Here is a 20,812-nt window from a genome sequence, read left to right as displayed (position 1 = left end):
TTTAAATCATAAATAATAAGAAATCAAATAATGTCTTCGTTCAAAAACAAAAATAAAAAAGAATGCTAGTGTTTATGAATTTTAGATTTTCATTTATTTATCTGTGTTCATACATTTATTAGCAGATGTTTTTATTCAGTAAAGCAGATGTTAATGCCAGATGTAAACAAAACAAAAAACAAGATTTTTCTGGTTTAATGGGAAAAGCAGGCACAGTTTATCAAACAACAGCCATAATTTGAAAATGAAAATATTGAATGATTAATCAGCACAGCTGTGTATCAGCCAATTACTAATCTTGACTGTGTTTTGGTCCATGATCAGTTACTAGTGCTTTTATTGCATCTGCATTTGTGTCTTATCACAATCATCCGCATGAATGAACACAGTTCCCATTGTACCAGAGGAAATGAAAATGATTGAATGTGCCGTCACAGTACGAATGAAGTGTTTCCCCTTATCTCTAGGGTGTATGGGGATTGAGTGGAAGTGATGTTGAGTGGTCAGCTATTCTGAGCTGGGGTTACACCGACAACATGCTGCGTCTGAAGAGCAAACAGAGCGAGCCGCCCATCAACTTCATCCAGTGCTCACCACTGCACCAGGTCAGAGCCAGAAACACCACGCACACACCTGCAGGCTACGCTTGCACAGTTTTCAGATCAATCTGTGTCTGAGACGTTTCAGCTTGTACAGCATTTTGTGTTGTGGCAGTCATCTGCTATATGTAGACGTCCACAGCACCCTCTACTGTAAACTACTCTCATAAGACATACCTCACAAAAACATATCTGGGTTAAATATACCCCATTTATCACCCTAAATCAAAAGAACAAAATAAGACATTATATTTTGCATAATTGTGCATTTGCTTTGTCACAATGGGTCTAACATATATATACACATCATATGATTTTTAATATATAGTTTGTTTGTTTTGATGAAATAAGACATTTTGCATAATTGAGCAATTGTTTTTAATTGTCATGTAAATAATGTCACAATGCAATAATCATACTAGTCATAAAAATAGGGCCGGCTCTAAGCAGAATTTTATTTGGGGGCGCCTCGGTGTCACCAATACGACTGATTATTGTCAGTGCTTGATTATTTGCACGCTATAAATCTAACTCACCCATTATCAGTTTTATTTGTTGTAGCTGTGTTGCTTACATCACACCAGTGTTTTACCCTTCTGTGATTTTTTTATTTTTTTAATTGTAACAGTAGCAAACCCACAAGACTGCTCAGGTGTTACTTTGCACTTTAACATTCAGTCTTACAGTACTAAGTGGTATATAATGTGGTGTACTGAAAAGTAGCTAAATAACCCAGTAGGCAATGCATTTATGGAAAAGAATGTTATTTTAACAATATAAATTATTATACACCACAGCAAGCCATCTGTACATAAAAAACTCTTAATCTGTAACTGACTGATTGAGGCATAATGATACTGGAATATACAAGCAAAGACCCCAAAGGAAGGCAAAGGTAAATAATGTTAAACTGTTATCAGTACCAAGTTTATTAAACAGATTTGTTTTATTACAAAAAATATATATACAGGAAAGTTATTTTACACAGTAGACAAAAACTAATTATAAAACTTATTGCAAATAGTGGTAGTTACCTGCACCTCAGTATTGTAGTACATTATAAAACAGTATGCAGTAATAACGGATTGAGTGTAAATGATAATTTTAATTCAGATTATTAAATGGATGCCACCTTATTGAGACAATAAAGCCCTCCCTACACCTACCCTAACACTATCTGAAACTTTAATTTTAACTTTTTGATTAATTCCTTAATTTTCATTGTAAATAAATGCTGATGTGGTTTGAAATTTGAAAAGGGAGAAAAAAGTTCGCCAAAAGGCAGATTCGATCGCATCAAAATGAGGAGCTGCCGAGTGATGGCTGTCTTTTGTAGTGTTCACTAGCTGATTCACACACTGGTGGGCAGAGTTCATGTAAATAGCCTCTGCCAACACTTATTCTATTTGCACAAAAATCAAGCCATTTCATGTATTCTTGGGGGCCCCCTGGTGGCTATGGGGCCCTAAGCAGCCGCTTAGTCCGCTTATGTCTTGGGCCGGCTCTGGTCACAGCTGTCAGAAATCAGTAGAATTGTCGAGGCCCTGCTTTGAGTGACTTCAGCACATCTCTAGTTTCTCACACTGCGCTGCTGTGATCTTGCTCCGCTCTTCTTCCAGTCTCTTCTATAGTTCAGAGACTGTAGTGGGTTTCTAAGCCAGAACTTTCACCTGCCGTGTATCTGTATAAGAGACCAAACTCCTGCTGCAGAAAACATCCCCAAACCATCACACCTCCTCCTCCAGCTTTCACTGACTTCTTTACACACTCAGCTTCAGTTTTCTCCAGTTTGACGCTGAACATAATGTTTCCATCAGACCCAAATAAACTAAACTTGCTCTCATCACTAAAGTGAACTTTAGACCAGTTCTCCTCTCTCCACACAACATGCTCCTCAGCAAAGGAGAGTCTAGTCTTTTGATTCTTTCTGCTGATGAGAGGCTTGATCACTGCAGAGTACACTTTCAGTCTGACTTCTCTTAAACAACCGAGACAGATCCAGACCCTGTTCAGAGCTGAACTGATGAGCAATTCCAGCTGCAGTGCTGAACCGATTCCTCATTGAGAGTCTCAGTATCCTGTCCTCTCTTTCATTTGTCTTACGTGGACGACCAGCCTTTTTGGGGGACTTGAATGAATTAGTGTCTGTGTAAAGCTGCAATACTCGAGAAATCACAGATTTGGAACGACCAGCTTCTCTTGCAGCGGCTGAAAGGTTCGTCCCTTTGGCCTTCATCTGGACCTCCTCCTGTCTCAGGCTTTCAGTCACCTTAGAGCGACCCCCCATCCAGCAATCTCAGTGAAGATTAGTCATATAATTAATGAAATTAGCACCAGTTACCAGATTAACACCAATAACTTGGCAGTATCTAAAAGTGTTCTGTAATTTTGATCATATTTCTCATTTAAGTTTTTTATACTGTGCTTCAGAATATGAGGCAGACATGGTGTTGATGGGTTTAATGAGATTCACCCATGATTTCCTGCTATCCTCTCTATAACCTCTGCTCTCTCCTCAGGTGACTAGTTGTGCCTGGGTGCCGGACAGTTGTCAGCTGTTTACAGGCAGTAAGTGTGGAGTCATAACCGCCTACAGCAACCGCTTCACCACCACGATGGTACGTAACCATGGCAACACGGCCCCCCTCTTCCCCCACCCACGCGGCTGCCCACGTCCATTATCACTCCCTGTAGAGCACCTACACACACACACACACACACACACACACACAGTGTTTGTAGTGGCCTTGTTAGTCATCTCCTGGTTGCCCTAGAAACACATTTCCTGCGGCCCACAGGTGGGCTGAAGTCTGGGCGTCAGACGGCTCTCTCATTGATAACGCAGGTGCCGTTCTGCTTCTCACGTTTGTTTAAATGGATCTTTCTGATATTAGGAGTATTTCAGTTCTGTCATCATTCATGTATGTTGTTCCAAACGTGTGTCACTTTGTTGTCCAAGGAGTGCAAAAGAAGATATTCTGAAGATATTGGTATTTTTTATGTTATGTGTTTTTTAGTTTTTGTTGTTGGAGTGCAAAAGAAGATATTCTGAAGACCAGCGGCTGTCAAAATCATAAAAATGATGAAAATGTAAATTTTTCAGTGATTTAACTCTAACGTCCAATGTAGATGGAGTAGATCTATTGGGGTTAACTTTAATTGATGTAGTTTTTTAATATAAGTTAAAGTTAACTTTAATTAGTCAAGAATTTGTTACTGTAATGCACATAATTTTATATAAAGGATTAAATATTTTAGTATATATTTAGAAATATTGTTTAATTTACAGTTCAATCAAACAGTATTACAATTAGTATCAAGATTTATATTTATTATTTATATTTTGAGTTTTTATTAATATTTTGAATATTTTAGTTTTAATTTTTTTAGCAATTTTGTTGTGTTTTTGTCTTTTTTTAAATTATGTCTGTTTTATTATGTCTATTTTTAATTTTCATTTCAGTTTTAGTTATTTTAGTACTTGAATGAAAATGAGAAATGTTGCCTTGGCAACTAGCTGAACTAAAATAAGGTATTCTGAGGAATATTCAATGCTATAATATATACAGTATATGATATATATTTCACAAGATCAAAATATCCTAGTTTGAGCACTTTGTTGGATTTAATGCATCTTCTCAGATTGTGGAGAAGTGCTGAGTTTCTTCATTCAGTTCTAACAGCGCATATTGTGAACAGTGCTGTATATGGACAAAGCGTCTCATTATATAAATTTGCTTCAGTAAGTAACAAACGAATAAGGAGCTGGATTCAGCCCCAGACTCCACGAACTGCTCAAATGAAATCCATAATTAAAGCTCAATACATGCAGCCGTATTGCAGCATCAGCCCATTTCACAACGAGGTTTGTCTGCTGTTACAGAGGATGTGTTAAAGCGACATAAGGCCATGATATTAGACTTGAACTTGGCAAATGCACACAGTATTGCACCATTAGCCCATTTCAAGGCGCGGCTGTCTCAGGATGCTTTAAAGTGGACACAAGGCTGTGATACAGGTAGAAGAGCCCATTTTTGAGCAATGTGCATCGAGCTCTTCACAGTAAAAATAGTAGTGACACTATTTTCAGACAAAAAAATCAGACATTGTAACGTGTGCACATGTGAAAAGTTTTTATTTTTGTCCCTTTATGTCCCTTTAAGACCTTCTTATATATATATATGTGTGTGTGTGTGTGTAAATAATTATAATTTTTATTTCTTTTTTTAGTTATATATGTACATCAAGTTAAAGTAAATTAAAGTGAGAAATAAGATAGTCTAAAAACTGTTCTCACAGCTTTTTTTCAAGTCCAGAATTTGTCAAAAGCACCATAAAAGTGGCGAATATGAATTTTTGGCTGCTACACTCTCCATACAGCCATGTGCTGGTTTGTTTACTCTGCTCCATAAAAGCAGATCAGAATCGTCTGTTAAAGCAGTCTTTCAGCTCACTTCTGCTTATTGAGGCCATTATCCCTTCTCTGATGAGGCCATTACCCTCTAGATCTGTGTGATTACAGTCGTTCTCCATTGAGACGTGTGATGATGGTAAGTCTGTTATTCCTCAGCCGACAGAGATGGAGGTGGAGACGCAGGTTCACCTGTACGGTCACACGGCGGAGGTCACGGGTCTGTTCGTCTGTAAACCCTACAGCATCCTCATCAGTGTCAGTCGAGACGGGACCTGCATCCTGTGGGACCTCAACAGGTCTGTGCTTCTCAGAGCACAAGTACATTTATGTATTTACCAGACCTGCTTTATAATTATTTGTGCAGTTTCTGAGCGGAAGTTGTTTCCGTGTTAATCCTACACCCATTTTTGTTGAGTGTATTTAAAGTACTTTTACATCAAAGTAGCAGTAAATTACTTTAATATGGTATTTTCTTCATGATGATCAAATAAAGATGATTTCTTTTGTGTTAGGTTGTGTTACGTTCAGAGTCTCACAGGTCACAAGAGTCCGGTGAACGCCGTGTCAGCCAGTGAGACCACCGGAGATATCGCCACAGTGTGTGATTCAGGTGTGCTGCTGTTCCTGTCACTATAAATCCTTGTTTTATTGTTGATAAGTTCTCAATTACAGTGTAACCGGCTGCTAAAGATGGTAAAAAATATTTGCAAATATTAATTTGTATAGAATTGTAATCATGTTTTCTTCATATGTGTGTGTGTACAGTGGGTGGAGGAAGTGATCTGAGGCTGTGGACGATCAACGGAGATCTGATTGGTCATGTTCACTGTCGAGAGATCATCTGTTCGGTGGCCTTCTCCAATCAGCCGGAGGGAATGTCGGTCAACGTGATCGCTGGCGGACTGGAGAACGGCGTGGTCAGGTAAAACACACACCTACACCAACGCATCTTATAAAATGGGTTAAAAAACAGTGGTTACAAATAAAGTAGAGAGAGAGTTTTTTTAACTCTGTTTATATACTGTATATTAATATATATATTACACCAACGCATCTTATAAAATGGGTTAAAAAACAGTGGTTATATCATCATATATTTAGAAAACTCTCATCAATGCTTTCCATCCTTTTTCTCTGCCTTCATATTTCAGGTTGTGGAGCACATGGGACCTGAAGCCAGTCAGAGAGATCACCTTCCCAAAATCCAACAGGCCTATCAGAAGGTACACACTTTTACGTCACATGACACGTGGATTTAATCTAATATCTTTATTAGAAAAGTTACATGCACCTATACACTACTGGTCACTACGGCTCACCAAGGCTGCATTTATTCGATAAAAAATACAGTAAAAACACTTATTACTGCAGTTTGACAACTGTTTTTTATGAGAATATATAGAAAAATGTAATGTATTTCTGTGATGTGCAGCTGTATTTTCAGCATCCTTTCTCCAGTCTTCAGTGTCACATGATCTTCAGAAATCAAGATATTTTTGGAAAATAAAATCTTAAATATTTTTGGTGAAAACCATGATACACTACCATTCAAAGGTAAATATTTTTGGTGAAAACCATGATACACTATCATTCAACAAGGGTGCATTAAATTGATTAAAAGTGACGGCAAAGACATTTATAATGTTACAAAAGATTCTGTTTCAAACAAATGCTGTTTTTTTACTCTCTATTCATCTGTGAATACTGAAAAATAAAATGTATCACAGTTTACAGAAAAATATTCATCAGCTCAACATTGATAATAATCAGAAATGTTTCTTGAGCAGCAAATCAGTATATTAGAATGATTTCTGAAGATCATGTGACACTGAAGACTGGAGTAATGATGCTGAAAATACAGCTGCGCATCACAGAAATACATTACAGTTTACAATATATTCACATAGAAAACAGCTGTTTTACATTACAATAATATTACTGTATTTTTGATCAAATAAATGCAGCTTCAGTGAGCAGAAGAGACTTAAATCACTGGTAATGTAAGTGTCACGTGGTTAATAATGTTTCCCTCTGGATTCTCTCAGTCTCACGTTCTCATGTGACGGTCATCACCTGTACACGACGAACAGCGAGGGCACAGTGATCGCGTGGTGCCGCCGAGACCAGCAGCGCATGAAGCTGCCCATGTTTTACTCGTTCCTCAGCAGCTACGCTGCAGGCTGATCCTGCGTCCGCCGCCCGTTACCCACACAGGACGGACGCTGAGCTGACCCAGGAAGAGGAGGAGCCAGCATGCACAAAGCCCCGCCCACAATCATCACAGACCCCTCCCTCTGAAACGCCATCGGAACGCACGGCACTTGAAGCTACTGCACCATAAAGAGCAGGGGGTCGTGAGGCGGAGCGAGCGTCTGTTATGACTGATGATTCATGTAGTATTTGTTTTTGAGTTCGTGATGTTTGATTTTGAAAGCTGCTACAAACTGGTCTGCCCAGACTGAACATTTGAAGGCCTTTCCTTCTTTTTGTCCCTCATCTCACCCACCCGTCGCCATCCTGAGAATAGAAATCCTGCTTTCGAAGCCAAACCAGACTGAAATCATCTGAACACTACCGTCCGTCTGTGTTCCTGCTGAAAGTGAATTCTTGATCCACGCGGCAGGCTTTAAACGGGACATTTTCAGCATGTGTGACTCGTGCATGAGTGACATGCAGCGGCGTAATGAATGTGTGCACGCAATGCCTTCTCGAACTTCATCCCGCATTCACAAACCCTGTTCTTCATTATAAAATGCACTCGGGATGATCGGGAGATCTTATGAATGTCAGAGGTGGTGGTGTGTCACTCATGAATCGTTGGCTGTGCTAATATTTATCCTGTGCTTTTCAGCCTGACTTTCTTAAACAGACACACACGTCCCAGTTACAACATCACATTCATAATAGTTCATTAAAAACATGCTACTTTCTTATTTTCTGTTCTAGTTTTATGTGTTGCATGTTATGATCACTTAAGCAGTATCTAACATTGGCGATACAATATAAAGTTTAGTCAATTGTACGAAAACGACACTATATCCCTAAAAAATTACAGTTTGATGTCAGTACATTCAGATTCTGAATTGTCAGAAGTGTCGAGCTTTAAAAGTGGAGGAAGAATAATTGAAGTGCACCAACTAAACATGATCCGTATGCCTTTGTGTTTGTTTTTTCCTGTTCTGTGTTTGCTGTTAGTTTGAGTCTTCCATTACATCTAATTGAATTATCTCATCTAACATTTTAGTGTTTACCAGAAAGGGAATGCGTTCACCTTTGTTTTGAGAAATATCTACCGTACGAATCGCTTCAACCCTCAGATGCAGTTATTCAGTCAGTGCAGAGCTTCACAGAGCCCTGGTTATGTGTTTGTGTTTTGTTTTTGAATCTGTTTTCCATGCTTGCATCACATTTATCTCCTAATTATCATGCACAGTATTGTCATGTTTGTGTTTTCTCAGAAAGAGATTGATGTTACTGTCATTGTGTGAATTTGTTTGACATAACTATCATGAAAAGGCATATTGTTATCGTTGTTGAATTAATGGTTTCTGTGATTTAAGATTGATATGTTCACCAAGGCCTGGCTGGGACATTTATTCCTTTTTTTCTTTTTTTGTATTTATGAAATATGTAATAAAATGTAAAACATATATATAATATAAATATATTCAAAACATTTTGATTGAGTTTGTTGGACTTGTTTCTTCTATACAATGTTAAAAATAAAGGTTCCCCTTTTTACAGAGATTCTGTAGAAGAAGCATCCGGTGATCTTAAAAGAACCATTTTTTTCTTAGTGTGAAGAACTTTTGAATATCTAAAAAAAAACTTTTTCCACTATGAAGCACCTTTGGATGGATGTTAAAGGTTCTTCATCAGTTTCTGCAGATCTTAAAAAGTCTTAATTTGATCAAGGCATTTATTTGAGTTGGAAATTGAACACATGAAGTCATGTTTTAGATTTAAAGAACATGATGTATTGGGTTCCCTTCATTTTATTTCTTCAGTTTTCTTCACTAGATCTTAAAAAAAGTTACATTTGCCTTCATAAAATCTGCAGTAACCCTGATTCATGGAATCATATCCCAGTAAAGAACCTTTATTTTGTTCTATATTGCTCAGTCTTGGAAAGGATCCAAAAGAGGAATTTCATAGCCACACCATTTTTGGTTCCCCAAATAATCTTTCAGTTCTTTACAGAACCACAAGTTCCCAACTGCATTTGTGTCTTTGTTTAATTCGTGAAACTTGCTGTAATACCGACAGAGACTCTTCACGGTGTTACGTCACGGCGCGAGGCGTTTACGTCATCTGGGTGACCGGGAGACCCGGTGATGTCACATTAAGCAGGGAAACCTCACGGTGCGCCCCGCAAAAACGAGCCCTAACGACGCGCCGCCGACACCGAGCGTCTTCTGACATTAACACGCGCGCTCTGGCCGCGGCGCGTCCGTCGGGCTTCTTAAAGGCGCAGCGACACCTGCGTCCTCCTCGCGTCACACCGAGGTTCCCCTCACATCTCGTGAACCGACACCGACGCGAGCGCCGGAGCAGAAAGCGGGGAAACACTCGACGTTTAACGACGTGCGGCGAATGAACGCGAGCGAACGGACGGACGGACGGTGACCGTGTTCGAGGTGTTGCGGGTTTTTCCTCGTCGCGTTCGGGTGGAGTCGAGCCACATACTGAAGCCTGAGCTGTGACACACTTCAGGTGGGTGTTGACTTCAGCAGCAGGTATTTGTGCGAATTGCCTTCAATCGCGTTCCCTGTTCTATTGCATCAGAGCGTTTTTGCAACATTGTTACAAATTCCAGCGTTCCGGACGCGACCGCGGCTTCACGGGTGACGGATGCGCTCGTTGTGTTACAGTCGAATTTAAACGCGCTTGTGCTGCTGTAGATCCAGTGTGAGGGGATGCGGGATGATGGATGGATCCCGCAGGATTTTGGGGGAATGATGCTGGAAGCTTGGGCTAGAATTGCGCCTTTATATCGAAACGCTCGGCTTTGAGGATCGTAAAGATCCAGACGCGCGAAGCGTTCAGTGATCAGCTTCAGCAGCTCTGTCATAATTCTCGAGATGGCCTTGAATGAACGGATGGAGGAGTCATAATCACGACCCTCGTGTGGTTTTTTGCTGATTCTAGATTTTGAGCACAGGTCGCCTACAGATGATGAGCATTACATATGAAAACTAAAACGGTTTCGGGTGAATATTGGTTTATTTCTGTGATGCTGAATTATGAAGCAGGTTATTCACACGAGTGCTCCAGTGCTTCTGGCCTTTCTTCAGCATTGGTGTGGCGCTGCATGCACAGGAGCACGATGGATGCTTCATAAACGCCTTTTTAACCCTTATGTTCTGTTGGGATTCACTTGAACGCTGTGTAGTGATGAATGTGTAAAACTGACTCAAAATGAACCTTTTAGCTGCTCTTTGACTGGTGTTATTGGAGCTGTTATATCACAGCATTGGCATAGACTTGAGAAATGGTGAAAGGTTTATAGTTATGGAAAATGCATGGAAATACATGTAAATAAAATCATAAGTCATGGACATTTCTATAGTGAATATATATACACATCCATACACTGCCGTCAGTGAGAATGTTTAATGTTTTTAAAAGTTTATTCTGCTCACCAAGGCTGCATTTATTTTATCAAAAATACTGTAAAAATTGCTAAATATTTTTACAATTTGAAATAATGGACTTTTAATGTAATGTTCTGTAAAGTGTAATTTATTTCTGTGATATGCAGCTGTATTTTCAGCATCATTACTCCAGTCTTCAGTGTCACATGATCTTCAGAAATCATTCTAATATGCTGATTTGCTGCTCAAGAAAAGAGTTGTATTGCATCTATTTGAAATGTTATCTTTTGTAACATTATAAATGTCTTTACTGTCAATTTTGATCAAGTTAATGCATCCTTGCAGAATAAATGTATTCATTTCTTGCATAAATAAACCTTAATGACCACAACATTTTTAATAGTGTGTGTATACACACACACGCCAAGGTACTCATAAGAATACAAAGGGAGTGTTTTGTGTTAGTGTCAGGTCAGATGTGCTGTAATAATACAGAGGCAGGAGCATGTTGGTTTCCTGAGCTCACAGACTCTCAGGAGCTCTTCTGTGTGTGTTTTGTGTGCAGGACTCAATCATGAAGGACGGAATGGCTAATAACAGCACCGCCAGCATCTCTCAGGCCCGGAAAGCCGTGGAGCAGCTGAAGATGGAGGCCTGCATGGACAGGATAAAGGTCTGTGTGCGTTTCTCTGTTTTAAATGCATCCAACCCGTGAAAATGTCAAAATCAGCCATTGACTTCACTGTTATGAGCACAAGAAAAACATGATTTTTATTGTAAGTACAACTAATGAATCTTTTATAGTTTCCTTTTGTATGGAACAGTGGTAACTGCATTAAGAAATGTTCGATTAATTTCTGTCCCGAAATAGCCAGCGAAGCTGGTATGGCAATAAAATACAAACAGTTGTGAATGATTAATCAGTGCACAGTTGTTATTTATTTATTTATTTTATTGCAAAGATAAGATTGTAAAAGTATTGTATACAATTCATTGAAGTACTGTATTATTGTTATGATTATTTTAAATTGTATTACTCTTTAGTTTGCCATGAATATAGCCTTTGATGCTGATCTAGCATTAAATAATAAATTAATTAATTAATCAGTGCATGTTATATGAAGAAAAAAATCATACCGATGCATTAAAACAACAAGCATGACCTTCCTTTTTAGCTGATGTCACTGAAGCCCATGATGGATATTATTTTGTTCTTGTTGAATATCCTGTTTCACTTAAGAGTACCTCTGACTAGGGAAGTAAAAACACTTCATGTTTCATGTTGACTGTCATTTTTTGACTGTCATGTGTCCACTTAGTCCCGCCCCCAATCTCACGTGATTGAGTCAGAGCTTGACAAGTCAAACAAACAGATCAACTATTGTAACCCATCTAGTGTCTCTTCATTAACCCTCTAAAACAGTTATATTTATGGTGGAGATTTGTATTTCAATCAATGGCCTGTTTACTGTAAATCATACTTCATATGCCATCATGTATGACGTGTGATGAGAGCAGCATTAGGAGATGTTTGCAGTGAATTTGTTTCATTATCTGCTCTAATGTGCCCAGAAGACTAAGTGAGCATTTTAAGTAAGCGTAATGTGGCTATTAGCTGTAGTTAAGTGCGGTCTGGCTGAGAGTAAACCCGAGGGATGAGAGACGGAGCAAGCGTTTAGAGGAGCATGGGCTCAGCTGTGGCCTTTAGCTGTGAAGAAAGATGGATTTGGACTATTCTGCAGAGGTTTCTCATCTGTGTGCTTCAGCGTCCTCCTGCAGATGGCAGATATTTTCTGACTGACATCAGATATGACCTCGGCTTTTAACCACTGGGAAATATTTTGGGAAGCAATCTATAGGAAGACTGATTCTTTATTGACACACACACGAAGCAATCTATAGGAAGACTGATTCTTTATTGACACACACACACACACACACACATAAACGGACACACGCACACACACATATACTTTATTGAAGACTGATTCTTAAATGGGACACGCACGCACACACCACGCATGCGCACACATAAACGGACGCGTACACACACACACACACACACACACATAAACGGACGCACGCACGCACACACACACACACACATAAACGGACACATGCACACACACACACACACACACACACACACACACACACATAAACATGCGCACACACACACACACACAGATAAACGGACACGCACACACACACACACACACACACACACACACACACACACACATAAATGGACGCACGCACGCACACATAAACATGCACACACACACATAAATGGACACACGCAAGCACGCACACACACACACACACACACACATAAACATGCACACACACACAGATACATACACACACACACACACACACACACACACATAAACATGCACACACACACAGACACACACACATTAACACATAAACACACACGCACGCACACACACACATAAACATGCACACACACACACACAAATAAACACGCACACACATTCACACACACGCATAAACACACACACACACTCTAGGGATATTATAGTTAACCAAAACCTTTAAAAAAAACTTTTTGTTACTTAAACATTAACTGAAATTAAATACTTATTTCATATTTTATTTGATTAAATATTTTAAATATTTTATTTTTTCAATATTTATTATTTTCATGAGGTGTAACTTGATATACTAAAATAACTAAAACCAAAACTATATATAAATGACTAACTAAAAATCAAAAGAATACTGATACACACACATTTAATATATAATTTCATAGTCTTTTATACATGCATGTGTATATAGTGTGTATGTTTGTGTGCAGATAGTGTGCACATATATATGCATATAACATTTCTAAATAATTGATTATATCTAAAATACATAAGAAGTAAAGCAGGTTGTGATTTTGTTTGTTTAGTTAGTTAGCTGGACTTAACTTGCATTGATGAATCATTCACATTAAGACCAGGCACATGAACTAAGAATGTAAATGGAGTTAATCTTGATTCATGTGATTGTAGGTTGTAAATACGTGTCAGGATTGTGTGAGTGGTCTTCTTCTTCCTCGTGTCGTCAGTAATCAGTAGAAACGTTCTCATCATCTGACTGCTGTGAGGCGTCTCATGTGCTCGTGTCTCGCGGCGTCTCGTCCTGAAGCTCCTTTATGTCTCACTCAACCTCACAAAGCTTGTTTTATCGCAGAGCAGTAAGCGGAGGATTAAATGGGATTGTGGGAAGTGACCTACAGCGGTCTTTATGAACTGTCAGTGACGCCAGACTCCGCAGCAGCAGTGAAAGACGAAGAAAGAAAGTTAAAGAGAAAGTCGCGGCTCTCTAAATCATATTAAGATGTTTCTGTGTGGACGAGCTCATCAGAAGGGCGAGAGCGAGTGGCCGGTTTGATTGGAGGTTCGGCGCGTTCATTAATTTCTCAATCACAGTGGAATGTGATATGTGCTAATTAGTGAGGCTCGTTCATCAGTGGCTGCTGTGCTGTAATTACAGACTCACAGCGGCCCGACCGCAGCTCATGAGAATACTGTAACAGTCCGTAAAGCTCGACGGGACACTTACTGCTGTAAATTTACATGCTTTACCATGAAACGGACAGGAACAAATGACACTTTAAATCATGTAAACCTTTTTGAATGATTAATATTTAGTAATGTTTTTGAAAGGTCTCTATTTATTTGATTAAAAATGCAGTAAAAAATTCTGAAATATTATTACAATCTAAAGTGACTGTTTTCTATGTGAATATATTGTAAAATGTAATTTATTCCTGTGAGTTTTCAGCATCATTACTCCAGTCTTCAGTGTCACATGATCTTCAGAAATCATTCTAATATGATGATTTTCTGCTCAAGAAACATTTCTGATTATTATCAATGTTGAAAACAGTTGTGCTGCACAATATTTCAGTGGAAACTGATACGCTACCATTGAAAGTTTTAAGAATAAAAATACTATTTTTCAACTAGAGTGCATTAAATTGTTACAAAAGATTTCTATTTCTAATAAATGCTGTTCTTTTTTTATAACTTTGCATTCATTAAAGAATGCTGTAAACGTATCCCTTTAACATAAAAATATTAAGCATCAAGAACTGTTGTTTTAAGCATCAAAAAATTTTTTTATTATTTAGAAATAATAATAATTGATAATAACTGAGCACAAAATCAGCATATTAGAATATTTTATATATTTTAAAATATATTTTTTAATTTATTCAAGTAGAAAAGTTATTTTAAATTGTGATTCTGTCTGTCTGTCTGTGTCTGTCTGTCTGTCTGTCTGTCTGTCTGTCTGTCTGTCTTGGTCTCTCTGTCTCTCTGTCTGTCTGTCGTCTCGGTTTATGTCTCTGTCTGTCTGTCTGTCTGTCTGTCGTCTCGGTCTCTCTGTCTGTCTGTCTGTCTGTCTGTCTCTGTTTTGTCTTTGTCTGTCTGGTCTGTCTGTCTGTCTCTGTCTGTCTGTCTCTCTGTCTGTCTCGGTCGGTCTGTCTGTCTGTCTGTCTGTCTGTCTGTCTGTTCGGGTCTCTCTGTCTGTCTGTCTTTCTGTCTGTCTCGGTCTGTCTGTCTGTCTGTCTGTTGTCTGTCTGTCTGTCGTCTCGGTCTCTCTGTCTGTCTGTCTCTCTGTCTGTCTCTGTCTGTCTATCTCGGTCTGTCTGTCTGTCTGTCTGTCTGTCTGTCTCGGTCTGTCTCGGTCTGTCTGTTTGTCTGTCTGTCTGTCTGTCTGTCTGTCTTGGTCTGTCTGTCTGTCCTGTCTATCTATCTGTCTGTCTTGGTCTGTCTGTCTGTCTGTCTGTCTGTCTGTCTTTATGTTTGTGTATTTTTTTTTTTTTGAAATATATTTTACATTTTATTCAAATAGAAAAGTTATTTTAAATTGTGAGCATATCGGTCTGTCTCTCTGTCGGTCTGTCGGTCTGTCGTTCTGTTGCTCGGTCTGTCTGTCTGTCTGTCTGTCTGTCTTGTCTCTCTGTCTGTTTGTGTCTGTCTCGGTCTCTCTGTCTGTCTGTCTCGGGTCTGTCTGTCTGTCTGTCTGTCTGTCTTGGTCTCTCTGTCTGTCTGTCTGTCTGTCTGTCTGTCTGTCTTGGTCTCTCTGTCTGTCTGTCTATCTATCTGTCTGTCTGTTTATCTGTCTGTCTGTCTGTCTTGGTCTCTCTGTCTGTCTGTCTGTCTGTCTGTCTCTGTCTGTCTATCTCGGTCTGTCTGTCTGTCTCGGTCTCTCTGTCTGTCTGTCTGGGTCGGTCTGTCTTTCTGTCTGTCTGTCTGTCTCGGTCTCTCTGTTTGTCTGTCTGTCTCGGTCTCTCTGTCTGTCTGTTTTTCTGTCTCTCTGTCTGTCTTTCTCGGTCTCTCTGTCTGTCTGTCTGTCTGTCTGTCGTCTCGGTCTCTCTGTCTGTCTGTCTGTCTGTCTGTCTGTCTGTCTGTCTGTCTGTCTCTCTGTCTGTCTATCTCGGTCTGTCTGTCTGTCTCGGTCTCTCTGTCTGTCTGTCTCGGTCTGTCTGTCTGTTTGTCTCGGTCTATCTGTCTGTCTGTCTGTCTGTCTATCTGTCTCTCTGTCTGTCTGTCTGTCTGTCTGTCTCTGTCTGTCTGTCTGTGTCTGTCTGTCTCTGTTTCGGTCTCTCTGTCTGTCTGACTGTCTGTCTCTGTCTTGGTCTGTCTGTCTGTCTGTCTGTTCATCTGTCTATCTGTCTGTCTGTCTCGGTCTATCTGATATCTGACTGTCTCGGTCTCTCTGTTTGTCTGCTCTCTGTCTGTCTCTCTGTATGTCTGTCTCGGTCTCTCTGTCTGTTTATCTATCTGTCTCTCTGTCTGTCTGTCTGTCTGTCTCGGTCTCTCTGTCTGTCTATCTATCTATCTGTCTGTCTATCTGTCTGTCTGTCTTGGTCTCTCTGTTTGTCTGTCTATCTATCTGTCTATCTATCTATATCTCTGTCTAGCTGAGTGTCCCTGTGGCTCAGTGGTAGAGCATTGCGTTAGTTGGCAGAAAGGTTGTTTGTTGGTTTAATTGGGAGGGAATGTTTGTTTGCTTAAAAAAATGTTTTAGTGTATGATGTGTTGTAAGTCGCTTTGGATAAAAGTGTCTGCTAAATGCATAAATGTAAAAAATGTAAATGTATCTGTCTGTCTGGTACACCAATGTACTGTATTTCGAGGAATTATTATGGTGCATGTCCAAAAACATAGTAATACTGTGCTATATTTTGGTTCTTTCATGTAAGTGTTCCAGTGCGTGAGAAGGCAAATGTAGTGTGTTTGTTCAGCGTGACGTTTGTGTGTTTGTGACTTTTGTACCATCTGGCTGTGAGCATCACACACACCGCTGAAGCTCATGATTCCCATCCGACGGCTGCGTCTCTCACTGGACCACACACGCGCTCGTGATCCTCTGACAAACAACACAATATGAGCTTTTCATAAAATATATACCACTGACTGCGTCATTCTGAACAGACAGGTTGTTGGCCAAGTTATAAGTTCATATCAGTTTTTATAAAATTTCACTTGAACTGACCTTCAAAGAACCAAAAGAACCATAAAACAGTCTTGCCATTAGTGGCATCCCTAGACTTACTTGTATTGAAAATATTGTTCTAAGTAATATCAAATACGACTTATATTACTCATATTATTTTTGTATTACTGATAAATAATCTTATACCGACCTAATCATTTTTCTATCAGCTGTTTAGAATCAGAACTAGTGATTCCAGATTCACTCTTTTGAATCGATTCTTTGTATAACTCAAACGGGTCTGAACTGGTTTGTGATTTAGTTTGATTCATTCGGACAGTTCACTTCTTCCTAAATGAATCTTGAATGAATCGATTTAATGAATGATTTAGTGACAAAGACAGTGATCTGCTGCCACCTACCTGCGGTTTCATTTTTAAACTATAAATTGAGTTATTTAAATCCTTTAATATTTCTATGTTCAAAACTTTATATTTCAAACATACATCTCAGAACATTGTTGTTATGAATTTAAGTACATTCACCTCTGAATCTCGTTACACAGTCTGTAAATATTCCTTAATTTGTGTTCTGTGCACTTTCTGGTCAAAAGATAAATTGTCGATGTTGATTTCATTTGACTGGTAACTTATTCTTCCTGATTCTATCTTATTATTTTAATTAAAAGTTTGTTTAATTTAAAATTTTTGATAAAAGTTTATAAATAAAAAAAAATTGACCCAAAAGTTGACACATTTAATAAAGTTGAAATAAAGGCATTACAAAGGTCAATTTTAGGGATATAAATAAATAAGAAGTGTTTTGCAGGCTTAGCTAATCAGCCCAACTAGAGACAATTACTAATCATTCTCATATTATTAAATCATTCTTTCATTTCTAATACATTTTTTTTTTATTAAACACAAGGGGTCATTAATGATGCTTACAATAAAACTTGTGGAAATTCACACACAACGTGTCTTTAATTTTGCCAGAATTGCAGGGTGTCTGTCTTGATATACAAGAAGGTTTAAAGAAAATATGAAATAAGTTGAATGTTATTATAGATTATGAAGGGCTTTATAATCAAATACATCCGAAAGGTCATCTAAAATCACCGTCGTCCTTTTCCAAGCTCCAGTTTACTTTCATGTTTCTCCTTCGTTTTAATTTTAAGTAATATATATATATATATATATATATATATATTATATATATATATATAATATATATATTAATAATGTATATATTAATATCTGTTGGAAGTATGGACATTTCATCTTTTTTTTTAATATATATATATATGATATATATATATAATATATATATATATATATATATATATATTAAGTAATATATATATATATAGGCAAAACAGTATTGAATAATTTGAATAATGAACAAATGAATAAGAAATTAATAGTTTGTATTTTTTATCAGACTTTTTAAGATCAGAAAGAGGCAGTATGTTTGTGTGCTTCACTGTTTTAGGCCAGAATTCTACAAAGGGGCCTAGAAATAGCAGTGAACATAATGGACTGTGATAAATGTCATGTTTTGGCGTGTTTATTCAGCGTGACATTTGCTGAATAAAATCCGCCTCTTTCATTTCTTCTTTTCATTTCTTTATTAGAATAGAGATGGTCAGTTATACAGTAGAGCTAAGCACAGATTATGTTCATGGCTGTTTGCTGAACTATAATGTCCTGGATGATCCAAAGCATTGTAATGTGATGTGGGGAAAACAATAAGTAAGATTAAAATATTATTATTATTGTTGTTTTGTTTTGTTGTTTACCTATGATAACAAAGGTGGAAGTTATAAGATTTTTTTTTTTTATGTTTTAGAGACCGCTCACCAAGGCTGCATTTATTTGATCCAAAATATGTTGTTGTTTTGTTTTGTTTGAATATATCAGTATAACAATTAAATGTCCAGTTTGAATATATGCAAAACTAATTTAATTATCAGCATCATTACTCCAGTCTTCAGTGTCACACGATAGTTTATTAATTATTTTTTTTTGAAACCATGACACAATACCATTCAAAAAGTAAAATTAAAAGAAGAAAAAAAAACTTAATTTATTCAGCAAGGACACATTTTATCCACATTTATATGCTACAAAATACTTCTATTCCAACTTTTCATTAATATTGCCACAAAAATATTAAGCAGCACAACTGTATTCAACATTGATAATAATCAGAAATGTTTCTTGAGCAGCGAATCATCATATTAGAATGATTTCTGAAGATCATGTGACACTGAAGACTGGAGTAATGATGCTGAAAATACAGCTGTGCATCACAGAAATAAATAACTTTTGGACCTATATTACAATAGATGTCAGTTATTTGAAATTGTAAAAATATTTCAGAATTTTTAGTGTATTTTTAATGAATCAAATGCAGCCTAGGTGAGCAGAAGAGACTTCTTTCAAAATCTATGGCTAATCTAAACCCCGAACTCTGTCCTCAGGTGTCCAAGGCCGCGGCGGACCTGATGGCGTACTGTGACGCTCATATACGAGAGGATCCGCTCATCGTGCCTGTCCCGGCCTCAGAAAACCCCTTCCGGGAGAAGAAGTTCTTCTGCACCATCCTCTGAGGCCGGGCCGGGCTGCAGGTTCTGCCGCGAGGTTTCCGCGTCTCTGGCTGCCGCCGTTGAGCTGTGTTTGAGTGGCAGCCGCCGCATCTGTTGACGGTCCGATCCCTCCTGGACGCCTCTGAGGGGTTTTTTGGGGGGGGGGTCAATTAACTGGCAACCCAGTCAGAGCGTCTCATGTCTCGTTAAATAGGTTTGTTATTGCTTCGTAATTAGAGAACAGCCTTTCTCACTGCTTATGGGATGAGAGATTTGTGTTTTCGTTTCGTTTCGACTCATTTCTCGTGCCACAGAGGATGTGAAACACCAACAGGTGGCTGTTTTGTAATATATTTAGACATTTTTAGAAACTTGCTCTATATTTGATATGCATCACTGGTCAAATGTTTGGACACACTTGAGCGAGGCTTCAAACAAACACACATTAGTAATTGAAATCATATATATATATTACTTTAAACTAAGGGACAAAAACAACAGAACTCATTATGAATTATAACGATGGAAATGTATGTCAAATCATACAGTGGTTAAGAAGTTGTAAACAATCAATTTTTCTTGCTATTGCAATTAATTATCCATCTATAGATTTAATTTAAAAAAAATATTCTCTCCATGTTTTAAATTAGTTTTGATGTCAAATTGTGATTTGTATGAATTTGTTTACAAAACTAAAACTTGAATTTGGTTGTTAAATGTCCAAAGCAAGAGAGAAGCAGCTCAAATTTGCTGTATTTCATAGGTTTCATGACTATTTTCTGTTTTTGAATATTAGTCATAATAAAGATTGAGTAGATGCATCCAAACATTTTTTGATTTTGATCTGAATTTAGATTTAAATTAGATTTAAATTCACATTTCATTAAATTTCTCCTTCAATGGCTGCGGAAAATTCAGCTTTGAATTTGAGTTTTAAATTACATTTTTAAATTTATTCAAATAGTGTATTGTTATTTTAAATTTTAATATTTTTTTACTTTATTTTGTTGTGCTTTTTGATCAAATAAATGCAGCCTTGGTGAGCAGAGGAAATAATAGTCATAATAAAGAACAAGCAGAAGTGTCCAGACATTTGACTTGTAGTGTATCTGTAATGCATTTTCATTTGGATCATTTCCCATCTCTCCCCGTTTTCCGG

The 20,812-nt window shown here is 38.0% G+C and overlaps 2 protein-coding genes across 4 annotated transcripts in view; both read left to right on the top strand.

Moving 5' to 3' along the window:
* The window catches only part of LOC109112143 (lysosomal-trafficking regulator-like), an 80,280-nt gene extending 71,581 nt beyond the window's left edge, over positions 1-8,699 (top strand). Inside the window, 7 exon segments of the mRNA XM_042769542.1 lie at positions 485-605; positions 3,119-3,217; positions 5,170-5,309; positions 5,526-5,623; positions 5,779-5,935; positions 6,165-6,236; positions 7,059-8,699. Of these exon segments, the coding sequence (XP_042625476.1) occupies positions 485-605; positions 3,119-3,217; positions 5,170-5,309; positions 5,526-5,623; positions 5,779-5,935; positions 6,165-6,236; positions 7,059-7,197 (826 nt within the window). The 3' untranslated portion in view covers positions 7,198-8,699.
* Positions 8,700-9,273: 574 nt separating this feature from the next.
* On the top strand, positions 9,274-20,573 carry LOC109096530 (guanine nucleotide-binding protein G(I)/G(S)/G(O) subunit gamma-4). Of its 3 annotated transcripts, none has more exons than XM_042769540.1 (3): positions 9,274-9,749; positions 11,173-11,280; positions 19,549-20,573. In XM_042769540.1, exons 2-3 carry the CDS (start codon positions 11,182-11,184, stop codon positions 19,675-19,677), a joined length of 228 nt encoding a protein of 75 aa, XP_042625474.1. In that variant the 5' UTR covers positions 9,274-9,749; positions 11,173-11,181; the 3' UTR covers positions 19,678-20,573. The 3 variants fall into 3 exon arrangements, with proteins under 3 accessions (XP_042625474.1, XP_042625473.1, XP_042625475.1); XM_042769539.1 differs by having other exon boundaries at positions 9,288-9,726; XM_042769541.1 differs by lacking the exon at positions 9,274-9,749 and adding an exon at positions 9,770-10,223.
* Positions 20,574-20,812: the final 239 nt, after the last annotated feature.

This window comes from Cyprinus carpio, chromosome A13, assembly GCF_018340385.1.
Source record: "Cyprinus carpio isolate SPL01 chromosome A13, ASM1834038v1, whole genome shotgun sequence".
Taxonomy (NCBI): domain Eukaryota; kingdom Metazoa; phylum Chordata; class Actinopteri; order Cypriniformes; family Cyprinidae; genus Cyprinus; species Cyprinus carpio.
Note: the sequence above shows the minus strand (reverse complement) of the source record. Positions and strands in the feature narration are given on the sequence as shown.